At 39.8% G+C, this 12927-nt stretch overlaps 1 protein-coding gene across 1 annotated transcript; it reads left to right on the plus strand.

The window, feature by feature from the left end:
• Window positions 1-10710: 10710 nt before the first annotated feature.
• LOC139479419 (phytanoyl-CoA hydroxylase-interacting protein-like) lies at window positions 10711-11286 on the plus strand. The gene has a single exon (XM_071262271.1). The coding sequence runs from the start codon at window positions 10711-10713 to the stop codon at window positions 11284-11286; it is 576 nt and encodes a 191-aa protein (XP_071118372.1).
• The last annotated feature ends 1641 nt before the right edge of the window (window positions 11287-12927 follow it).

Raw genomic sequence — 12927 nt, forward strand, 5'->3', positions numbered from 1 at the left:
CAATAAGAAATCAACACTTACTCCACCACTCGGAATCAGAATAAAATCTGCAATATCAGCTTCTAATATTCAACTCCAAGATATAGCTCCTACTAAACTTTTCTCATCTCCTCCTTGGCAAATGATAAAGCCAGAGGTAGATCTTACATTAACAAAACTAAAGAAATCAGAAACTAACGAATTAATTTACCAACAAGAATACAGTCAATTAAGAAACAATTATGACACTTATAAATCTATTTTTACAGATGGATCCAAGGATGGTGGCGCAGTTGCTAGTGCCACTGTCATTGGATCCAGAACAATATCTTCACGTTTACCTGATAACAGTTCCATATTCACTGCAGAAGCAAACGCCATTTTTACAGCACTTAAATATATCAGTAATCAAGCTAAACATAAACAATTCATACTGTTTTCGGATTCTCTTTCATGCCTTCAGGCGATTAAAAATATGTCACCTAAACATCCACTTTTAATCGAAATTCTCGAATTATTTAATGATCTTGCTACTGGCCAATATGACATCGTCTTTTGTTGGTTACCAAGCCATGTTGGTATCATTGGTAACACAATGGCCGATGCTGCTGCAAAAGCAGCCCTCAACAAATCTGTGACACCACTTCTGATCCCATACACTAATATTAAACCCATGATTCGATCTTACATCCGAGATCTTATGCAACAGAAGTGGGACGCCCAAGTAGGTATCAATAAATTACATGAAATTAAACCAAATATCGGTTACACCTACTTGAGCTGTCAGTCCAGATTTGAAGAGGTCATTATGCGACGATGTCATATTGGCCATTCAAGATATACACATGAGTATCTTTTGAATGGTGATGAAAGAATCACAGTCAAGCATGTCCTGCTTGATTGTATTGATTTTTCCATCACAAGGGATAAATATTTCAATGTTAAAACAATTAAGGACCTTTTTACTGATGTTAATTCTCGTTTACTGTTATGTTTTTTAAAAGAAATAGAGCTTTTTCATAAATTTTGATGTGCTAACTGTATTGTTTTTAAAATTGGTAGTGCAATTTAATAACTTAGATTGTTAGTGGCTATACCCTCGAGGGGGGTTGAAGTAGTGTAAAATTATTGTCCCCCTAAGAGGGTATGTAAGTCCCATTTCATTCCAGGTATTTTTCTGCATACCAGGCTTTTAAACGTAGTATATTCGTTATTTTAATCTAAGGCTTAACTGATACACTGTCGTCAGTGACTGAAGGGATGATATAAATCCTGCCGGGGTCCGTGCAGGAAGCTAAGGTACTGTAAGTCCCCATGGTCCCCAGTATGGTGATCTCCTTTCAGTGGCTGACGATTTCTAGCCCATTTTTATATTGTGATGTTCATTAATGCTTACTGTTTTTATTATTCACAACTAGTTTTAAATCAAGTCTGTGATATTCTAGTTATTCTACTGTCCATCGTTGACAGCTTTTTATTTAGTCTAAATATATGTATCATAAATGTAACTTCACTTCAATGTCAGATATTTATTCCATTCGAATGTATGTATTTTCTGTCAGTTCTCGTCACGATATGGCTGAAATATTGCCCATGTTACGTTAAATAATACCTCACTCACTCACTCATCAATCAGTCGAATGTAAGTAAACCATGCCATAACCAGTTTCGCTGGCGTCTGCAAAGTGGTGTAGCTCACATGACGATACTGCTTTTAACCACTTTACCTTGTAGCATCTGTCCATCTTCAAGCTGTCAAGAAGATACAATTGTCATATCCATTCATTCCATCGGTCAAGTAGTTTTCCACTGATTTCTTCACCCCAGCTTGCTCCATTTTTGCAGAGTTCCTGTAGGATACACTATGGAATGAGAACATAGAGTTCAGTCAGACCGAATGGATCGTAAACTGAGCACATTGCACTTATTTCATGAATAAGCATTATGGCATGATCTTCTGAATCTTTGGATGCAAGATAGTCATCAACATCGAAATTGTTTTTCACACCATGACTTACTTCTGGGTAAAACTTTTCAGTGTTTCATCTTCTCCTGTCGGAAGCGAAGTAAAACAGCAAGGAGATTATTCGTCGGGTCCGGCCCCTGTAGAAGTGCATTGTTCAGGGAAGTTCCAAGGTATGAGGCAGAGCAATCAAAAACTACTCTCAGTTTGTTGGGTTTCCGTGGATGGTAAACCCCATGGTGAGGAAGATATCATATGCGTCCAAGGATACCAGGTAAGTCCTGTTCAGTTACCCTTTCAGCATACTCTTTTTCAAACAGTTGTTTCATGAAGGCTATATAGTCTTCTCTGAATTTTCTTCTGAATTTTCCTTTTAAGGTAGTTGTGTCACTGAATCGCTTGTGATTGATTGTTGGGCAAGTGAGTCTCTTCTTTCTTGAAAGGTAAGTTAATATATACTAGCCACATAAAGAAACTGTGCACAGAGAAAATATAGATATAAGGGCACACCGTCCATATATGAAATATAGGTTTGAACACAGCAATTATTGGAGACATTCAAACGCTAATGCACGTGCCATGCGATATGACGTAATTGATGGGGGCCTATGGACGTGCAATGTGTTACTGCACGTGCATCCCGTGCAGCTGTACACAGCATGTGCAACTCACAATTCGCTGTCACTTTGGAAAGCATGATCTGTGGTCATTCAAAAATTCTAAACTTCTCAGGCGCAGACACAATCATATCACAAGCAAATCATGCCAAGATTCACACCTGCACAGAGTCATGAAGCCATTGGAATGATCAGAGTGGGCGTTATCAGAACACAAATGACGTTGCCGACCACCCAAGTTCAGGACGTCCCCGAGTAATGACGCCAAGACAGGACAGATGGATTCGAGTTACACATCTCCGACACAGGTTCCAAACGACAGTAACGACATCCCAGACAATTCTTGGACTGCGCCGTATCCACCCAACACTGTCAGGAATCGTTTACGTCAGTACGGGATTCGACCACGACGCCCTGACATACGTCCCATCCTAAAACACCGTCATCGTGTCAACCGTGTAAGATGGTGTCAAAATCATGTTCGCCAACCTCAAATATGATGGAGAAATGTTGTCTTTACAGATGAATCGAGGTTCAACATTTCCCACAGTGACGGGGGCCAACGTGTCTACCGGCGTTTGGGAGAACGTTATGCACGCAACTGTATTGTGGAGAGGAATTGTTTTGGAGGTGGCTCTGTGATGATTTCGGGTGGGATAACACCACGGCACCAACCCCTTTGGTGGTTGTATAGGGCAATCTCACTGGTGTTGGTTACAGAGATCAGATTCTGAGGCCTGTGGTCATTCCTTTCCTGCAACGTCATGGCCCGGGATTGACATTTCAACAGGACAACGCTCGTCCTCACATGGCTAGGGTCGCAATGGATTTCCTTCACAATAACAATGTCATGTTACTGCCATGGCCTGCAAATTCTCCAGATCTCTCCCCAGTAGAGCATGTGTGGGATGAAATCCTGCAGATAACGTCCGTGACTTGGCACAGGATTTTGGGAGGATATGGCAGGCCATTCCCCAGGCCTTCCATGCCCATATGGTGGACTCCATGCGTCGCCGATGCACTGCTGTGATTCACGCACAGGGTGGTCATACCTGTTATTGACTTTGTCGTTTGACCCCCTACTCCATTTTGATCTTCTGAAGTCATCGTAACAGATGTTGTTCAGGTCCCGTTGACATTTTCTTATGGTCCGATGATTCAGCTGCTACAGCGTCTGCATCATTTTGTTCTTGCTGTGTTGTATTTCAATCCAGAATATATTTTCTTCGTGCACAGTTTCTTTATGTGGCTAGTATAGTAATGACCTTCTTTCATCTCAATTGAAGATTTAGCTTTATCCTTGAAATGTTTATCTTCCAGGGAATCTTCTTTCCTGTCATCAGTTTGTCTTTCAGGAAATTCAAGATATATGGAATATCTTACCATGGTATCCAACTGATGCAGCCTTTCCTTTTCTGTGATGGCCTTGACTTCTGCTCTGTTTATGGAAATAGTATTACTTCCTGAAGTAGTCGTGCTGTCTCTTCTAATCACATTCCAGACAATCCACCCTAACAGGCTCTTCGTTGCATGAGGCGACCCTCTAGGACCTGTTCTTAATTGTCGAGGTGTATACACGTCTGGAATGTTGTTTCCAATCAGCATTTCTATTTCAGAATCTATTTCAGGCAGAGTGACATCTAAATGTGGCCAGTGATCAATATCCTTGGATGTAGGAATGTGATCCTTGGGAATAGGCATCTTCTCTTTGGTGTAGATACGAGGTAGATCTATTGTGTTTTCCATATTCAAGTCACAGATCTGAAGATTGTTCACAGCATGTGTCTCAAAAGTTTGTGTCTCACCCATAGTGTCCAAAGTGATATTCATGGGACGTCCCATTGCACCCAGTCTCTATATCAGACTGTTTGTACAAAAGCTTGCATTACTTCCAGGATCAAGGAAAGCGTATGTACATATGGAGTTGATTCCATCTTTCAGCTTCATCCTCACTGGTATTACTGCCATCGTACAGTCGCCCTCAGCGGCCTCTGTAAGCTGATCAAGTTTGCTGGCAACACTGCTGTAGGCACTTGTATTTCTTCCTTTCACTGAGGTATGGTTAGGATCTGATTCAGCTTCTCTTCTCCAATTATCATCATGAAGAACTGTGGGATGACGCAAACTGCAAATTGAGCATGTTAGTCTTGATCGACAATCTCTACTCATATGTCCACGCTTTAGGCAAGCAAAACATAGCCCCTCCTTTCTCAAGAAGTCAACTTTATCAGAATAGTTCATCTTTGAGAAAGAATTACATGCATCTAGTGTATGAGATGTATTGTAGTCTACGCAATACAAGCAACTTGCCTGAGAAGTTGAAGACTTATCAGCCTTTGACATTGTTTCACTGGAATATTTGACTCTGAGATGCTACTTGCAAAGCTTACTTTAGGAGAAGATTGCTTCTGTTTGAAGGTAAGTTTCTTTCCAACTGTTGCTTTCTGGTCAAGTGTCTTGAGGGCATCTTTTCCATAGGTTGGATCAAATGCTTTCTTGGCCTCCACCTTCACAAAATACACGAAGTCACTAAACTGCACAGTTCCAGGTGCTTCCTTTATATGCAAAACATGATAATTGAAGGGCAGCTTACTGACTAATCTCTTCATGTTTTCAGCATACTGAAGTACTTTTACAGCTTCTAAGCTTGTTAGGGCGTAGTCGCATTCACTCAGGAATATGGAAAATTTATCAAGGGCAGTTGGGTTGTCTTGCTTGATCGCGGGCCAATCCAATGCTTTCTTCACAAAGGCTTCAGCAAGAACATCATCTTGCCCATAGTGTTGATGGAGCTCCTTGAGTGCTGTGGGATAACCAACCTTTGCATCCAGGTAAGAAAAACCATTGACAATCTCATGTGGTTTCTTCTCTATCAACTGAAGGAGATAATTAAGTCTCTCATCATCATCTTGTGTATTCTGTTCAATTTTAGACCTGAATTGACGAATGAACTTACAGTACTCTATCGGATTACCATCAAACTTTTCATATCAACCAATGGCTTCCTCAAATGACGCACCACATCAGTTATGAGATCTCTTCCGGTAGAAAAGTCTGCTGTCACAGATGGTTTACAATCATATTGAGCGCTAACATGTATTCTGGAAGGAAGAGATACATGTGGATTATCAACACTAACACCTGCGTTACCATGTTGTTCACCATATGACCTGAACAAACAATAGCCATAACCAACACAATCATCATGACAGTAAACATTGCCATTATGCACAGACTTTGGCACAAACTCAGCTGATGATGCGCTAAGTCTGAAGTCATTGTCTCTAGCAATGTGAGAGACATTAGGATACAAAGTGACTAAGTTACTATCAGTCTGTACACATTTTACCTCAGTCTGTACATCATCAGATTTACCAGTGTCATTAGAGGGTTGTCTGTCTGGAATTGAGTCTCTCTGTACACACTGGGTCCCTGTATTTACATTACCATGATCACCATGATGCTTGTCATCACCGCGAGACATTCTTGAATCGCTTCTATGTTCAAAGTCATCAAGTACCCTTGATCTGGCATCCACAACATCCATTTCAGTCTTTAATTCAAGTTCCTCTTGCTCAAGTTTAAGCTGGGCCTGGGCAAGTTCAAGTTTCTTCTTCTGTTGAAACGCGTGCATCCTGGCATCCAACTCTGCTTTCTTCTGTTCCACTTTCAGTCTTGCAGATGACAATGAAGATGACCGTGACACAGCCATACTAGACATACTGTGATGCCGTGAGACCTGACTGTTACTTTGTCTAGAGGAGACAGTTGAGGTGATCCATCTTTCCATCTTCTCCTTGTACATCTTCATTAAACCATATGCATCTTCAAACATATTTACCCATGAACTATCATGAGCTAGGTCACAGAAGGAGGTATAGGTTTCAAGATAATCTCCATATACAGTTAGCCATGCTTTGTGGTCTTCTACGAGCTCACGACTATCACAAACATCTGTAACTAACTGCTCTATTTGAATGTACTTAGTCCTTAGCTTCTTAATCAAAGTCTTTAATCTCTTTGACTTCAATTCAATTTCAAATAATCTACCCTTTTCAGTCCTTGGTCTCCCGCGTCTGATCGGTGAGTCTTCACCTGTCTCACTGACAGTTACTAGGTCATCTACAGGTTCATCTGTCACATGATCTTCTATATCTATCTCTCTATTCATAATGGTCAACTAGTCAATGCATGTTCACTTCAAAAATCACACTGATACTTTTCAAATGAAAACAATTCCATCTTTGGATTTCTGTCTATTTTATTCTGTTTCATGAGTGTTGCATGAGTATTTCATGTCAATTCATGTCATTTCATTTCATTTCACTTTATTTCATGTCATTTCATTTCACTTCATTTCATGATTGACTGCAAATAAAGCAAAAATATCATTACTCTAGATTGTAAATACAAATACACTATACACAAAAACATTTCTTTGCAAAAGAACATTGATTTTAGGATACATTAGGAAATTTATGGAATTTACAAAATGTTATTTACCAGAAGCAATGTAATTAATTCAAATACATGATATCACAATTATACATTCAAAACTAAAGATATTAGTAAAAATGCTGTTGTATTTACCTAGTTGTTGACCACTTTTATCAACTCATGTGGCTACCTAGCCAGCTGCCATGTTGTTCTGTGCATGCCTTACATGCCTTGATTACATGCATCTATAAATAGACTAGTGCACAGCGCACCCGATTGGGCTGAAGAAAAATGAAAATAGTCTACCTTGATACCCAACTGAAGCATCATAAAATGAAGACATCTTTTAAGTGTATGACCATTACACATCTAATGTCCGTTCCCAGCAGCTGTATTCCGAGTCAAGTAAAATTCCAACATGTTTAATTTCTCTTGTAGTAGTGATTTCTTGACCATACAATGTTAAATTGATGTTAGCGGCACTTGATGGGCCAAAGGTCAATAATTTGCTCTTTGACGGAGAAAATGTAAACCTCCATTGCCCACTGTATGTTTCACAAACAGTCACCATTTCTTGAAGATGTGCTGGCACTGGAGAGATCAAAGAGATATCCGTCAGCTTGGGTGGGAGCAGTAATGCTGACGTCCAATACAACAGATCCCTTCTTACTCCTAACTAAGTTTCGCAAGAGCTCATCTATATACAGTAGGTATAGTTTTGAAGATAAAACATATGATCCCTTGTCGAACACCTCTGTGAAGTTGAAACCAGTATGACTTCTCGTTGTTTGCTAAAACGCAACTTCTCACATCCATATAAATATGATCAAAAATTGTCCAGAGCGGATGTGGCAGTTCCATATAGTAAAGTTTCAAGAGAAGGCCAGGCTGGGAGACATTGTCGAAAGCCTTAGAGCTATCAAGGAATGCTACATGAACTACATCAGAACGCTCTGAGTAATGATAAGCTGTTTCTGGTACCAGAAATGCAGTGCGGATTGATGACATTCCTTTTTGGAAACCAAACTGCTGATTGCATGGGAAGGTTTCAGAATCTGTGATCTGTTGAAGTCCTTTTGATAGCACAAGTTCAAACAGTTTAAATATAACTGGAAGGAGTGTCACGCCTCTATAAGAGTCTGGAGACATTCAAGTGTTCATAGGTGATTTCGTCTGCACCTGCTGCAGTGAGAGGCACAAACGAAATACCTCCTCCTCCTGTGAAGTAAATAGAAGTTCAGCCTTGTTTCCTTCTGCTTGGATTGTTTGACGTATTTTCTTAACTTAAATATATATATAAGGTCAATGATGGAGTCATGGGTCAATAGGTACATTGATGACGTCATTACTCCTGCCAACAGGAATACTATTCATTCAAATTACTCTACTTATATAATGTTTAGAAGGGGTATATTTTCACTCCTGTTTATATTGCCTTTAGGGTTTGTATTCAGCCCAAGTAAACATTTCTGGTGAGAATATTCAGCAACCCAAGCTTATCGTAAGAAACGACCAGCAGGATCTGTCGGTCAGGCTCGCTGACTTGGTTGATGCTTGTTATCGTATCCCAATGGTTTAGATACATGTTCATTATGGTAATCACTGGATTGTCTGGCCCAGAGTCGATTATTTACAGACCGCCGTTATGCAGCTTGAATATTGCTGACTGCGCCGAAAAATAACGCTACTGAACTTAAAAGGTTCCATATGTCTTCGTTCAGATTGAGGTTTTATGTTCCTTTTCAACATACAGCACCACAACAAGCCCTTAAACCTGGTTTTCACATCACTATGCGGGTATTTTTGTGTTCCATGAAGTAGGGGACACGGGTGGCCCAGTCGTCTGTGCTGTGCAGAGTTGCGTCCCTTGGACACGCCAGAAACCTATGATTGTGGGTTCGAATCCCGGTTCGCCCCGATTATGTTTCTAGGTTTGTCAGCACCATACCGGCGCTCATGGGTTTCACCGAAGTGGTAAACGTCTGTGACCTGCATCACTTCGGACTTTCCTCCCACATTAAGCTGACACGCCGTGATAAAACTGCGATACTGTTAAAAGCGACGTTAAAACCAACTCACTCACTTCATGAAGTAATATTCCCCAAATCGATGTGTGTGTGTGTGTGTGTGTGTGTGTGTGTGTGTGTGTGTGTGTGTGTGTGTGTGTGTGTGTGTGTGTGTGTGTGTGTGTGTGTTAAATTCATAAACAGTCAAAATATTTAATTTACTAAAGTAGTGACACATTAATACAGAAATAATTAATATGTGGCCATTTCATCAATATTACATGCATAAAATCAATCGTATATATACCCAACATCATTCTATATCCGGAGGTAAATAAATAGTATAACACCAAAAGGATGTGGATTTACGCCCCGAAAAGATGTTTTACTTGTATAATAATCTTTAAAGTGTGGTAGTTTACTTAAAAAACAAAGACCGTGGTATCGGTCAAAGAAAGAGACCTGTGGTTCATTTGTCCACCTCCAATACTTTACTGACTAAATATATTAATAATACGCATAAATTTCGGATATTTGATATATTTTCATTTTCCTGTGGCAATTTGCTTTAATTTTCTGTCTGCAAAATAATCTGTACATCGAGCACATTTTCTTGGCTGGTAATGTTTGGTTTTCTACCCAATCCGATTTTGAAAACACCCCTCTAGGCTGACATGTGAAATTCTATACATTGTATTACACAATACAGTCATCTCTCCTAAAAGATATATATATATATATATATATATATATATATATATATATATATATATATATATATATATATATATATATATATATATATATATGGTGCTTCTTTCATAGACCTGGCTAGACTTTTATTTATAATCTGGTTTTGGTTTCATGAAGCGTGACTACAACCACTGCTTCGTGTGTCTTCGCAAATATATAAAATAAAATACAACGGTCAAGGAAATATGTGAAAGCATTTCAACAAAGAAATAAATACTTACACGCGAGTTTACTCCTAATAGACTTCATGCTGAAGATACCCCCGAAGATCCGGGTTAAATTGGTCTTCGGCAACCCATGCTTGCCGTAAGAGGTTACTATGCTTGTGGTAAGAGGCGACTAACTGGATCGGGTGGTCAGACTCGCTGACTTGATTTATGCATGTCATTGGATCCCAATTACGTGGATCGATGCTCATGATGTCAATCACAGAATGTTCTGGTCAAGACTGGGTTATTTACAGACTGTCGTCATATAGCTTGAAAACTGCTGAGTTGGTTAAAGCGAATATACTGTGAAAAGGGACAAAGGCAGTTTCATATGGAACCTTTTAAGTTCAGTCGCGTTATTTTTCGGCGCAGTCAGCAATATTCAAGCTGCATAACGGCGGTCTGTAAATACTCGACCCTGGGCCAGACAATCCAGTGATTACCATAATGAACATGTATCTAAACCATTGGGATACGATAACAAGCATCAACCAAGTCAGCGAGCCTGACCGACAGATCCTGCTGGTCGTTTCTTACGACAAGTATATATAGTCGACTCTTACGATAAGCTTGGGTTGCTGAATATTCTCTCCAGAAATGTTTACTTGGGCTGAATACAAACCCTAAAGGCAATATAAACAGGAGTGAAAATATACCCCATCTAAACATTATATAAGTAGAGTAATTTGAATGAATAGTATTCCTGTTGGCAGGAGTAATGACGTCATCAATGTACCTATTGACCCATGACTCTATCAGTGACTAGTGACTATTTCAAAGATCTTGTAACAATGATGCCAACTGTAAAGGACAACGGTGGAGATCCACGCTGTCCTATAAACGGGAAGCTTTCGGGGGTGTTCTTTGGGGTGACCCTGTGGAAAGGTATTCTACCAACTATATCACCATATGGAGACACCAGAGTGCAGGTTCCCTTGGAGCAAGTCTTTGATGAGTCAGCCAGGCTGTACTTCGCGGATTTCTACTGTATGTCAGGTAAAAGACATAACCACTACGTCACATTGGTCCTTACAAAGGCTTATTCACCAGCGGATAAGTTTTGTCAGCAACACCTCATTCCTCTTGATGAAAGGAATAACATTTTTCTGAGGAAGGAAGCACCCACGGTGTCGATGGTTAATCCTCAAGTAGCAAGCAACAACCCCACGGTGCCGATGGTTAATCCTCAAGTATCAATCTACAAGACCTTGTGGCTGGGCAAAGTGTGGGTAGAAGTGTTCTATACAAATGAAGTGTCCATACAAGGGCTGGGGCTGACAACAATATCCGTCCAATATGGCTGTCTAATATGCTATCTTTAATGAGTTTAAGTTGTTTTCTAGATGGTCGTCATAGAAGTGTTGTCTCAGTAGTGCTACTGAATCTACTATGACTAATTCTGAATTAATATTTCAATATATTCCTATATTACTTTTTGAGGCTAATCTCCATTTCATATGTGATACCATAACAACAATTGATAATTGTTTGCCAGGTTTTAATAATATTTTAGAAATATATACTTTTTTGAGTGCATTCGGCGTTTTTTGTAGTTTCTAGAAATTGGACTTGAAATCACAAATTGAGAAAGTGGAATTCTTCATGGTTATATTGTTTTCCTTTCCTTTCCTTTCTTCAATTAGACTGACTTTTCACCTAAGAGAGATATATGTCAACATTGGAAATATGGACTTTCCACTCCTCAGAGCATTAGGACACTATTAAATGTGTCAGATTGTTTGAAATCGATCTGTTTTATGAGAATGTCAGACATGTAAAAATAAATATAAAAATAATTAAGTATTTTAGAATTTATTTTAGTATATTCTTCACTGTGATGTAATCAGTGTTAACCCCGTGCCGTAAAAGGCAACACAATTGGGCAACCCCTTTTCCGGGGGTTGAGCCCCTGTGTCAGTGGAGGAAGTAATTCTGGTCGCGGGGGGGGCACTGGTTCCACGTACACAGTTCCTTTGCCCAACACACTACTTTGACCCTGTCTTCACCTAGACGGGTGGTTGAATGAACCTGGTTCTATCAATTGGCTGGTCACGCCATGCCCTGTGTATGGACAACGTTCATGTTGAAATTATTTTGCATCGTTTGAATTCTGGAAATGAACATTCTTAATGAAAATAATGTGTACAAATTTGCCAGATTCCAATGCCAGAAGGCAGTGGCTTATTAGCCAATCTGGTGATATTGACCTCCAAATTTAATATGTATCTAATTTCTTTTCACGGGCAGAACCAGTCTGGCATTTATTTTGGGTATACAGATATTGCAGTTTGTGTCATATTTGCTAGAGTATAAAGACCCTGTAGCCATGGTATTTGCATATTGGATATCAAGTGCATTGCATCACTGTTAAAAATGGTACTCCATGATAGATTACACAACAACTCGGCTCTGTTATTGAGTGGGTCTGTTAATAAAACTGGTTTACCCACACAAGGAATGGTAATTAAACAATCAGCTTCACGTTTTCACATTGTTTACCTTAACAGGAAATAGTATTGTGGTATCACATTGTTGTTTTTTGTGATACACAGACATGACCGCGGGAGGGAGCTCGGACAGACATATGTGTACTTCTACCTATTTACTGTTTTGGAAACTAAATTTACTGACGTGGTTCAAGCCTCGTGAGCTCGAGGATTCCGGGTTAGAATTGTTCACCGAGCAGCCTTAGCTGGATCGGGTGGTCAGGCTCGCTGACGTGTTGTGTGCGTGTTATCATTCCAGACGCTGTGGGACCTTGCTTATAATACCAGTCATTGGCCGCAGTGTAAAAGCTTGAATTCTGGTGAGTGCGCCGTCAACAACGACAAAAATGACTTGGTTTAAGGAGAAATAGTTGTACACGTCTAACGGAGCCATCATTGTCTGTGAGTTGTTGCAATTTATGTCACCAGGCAAAACCTCAGGCTTACGGAGCAAGATCAATAGCCAGTGTGTTTGAT

Source organism: Haliotis cracherodii, unplaced genomic scaffold (assembly GCF_022045235.1).
Source record: "Haliotis cracherodii isolate W230 unplaced genomic scaffold, xgHalCrac1.p SCAF_4, whole genome shotgun sequence".
NCBI lineage: Eukaryota > Metazoa > Mollusca > Gastropoda > Lepetellida > Haliotidae > Haliotis > Haliotis cracherodii.

What these genes read in the sequence shown, in the direction of transcription:
- LOC139479419 (XM_071262271.1), top strand. Translation starts at nt 10,711, where the DNA reads ATGACTCTATCAGTGACTAGTGACTATTTCAAAGATCTTGTAACAATG.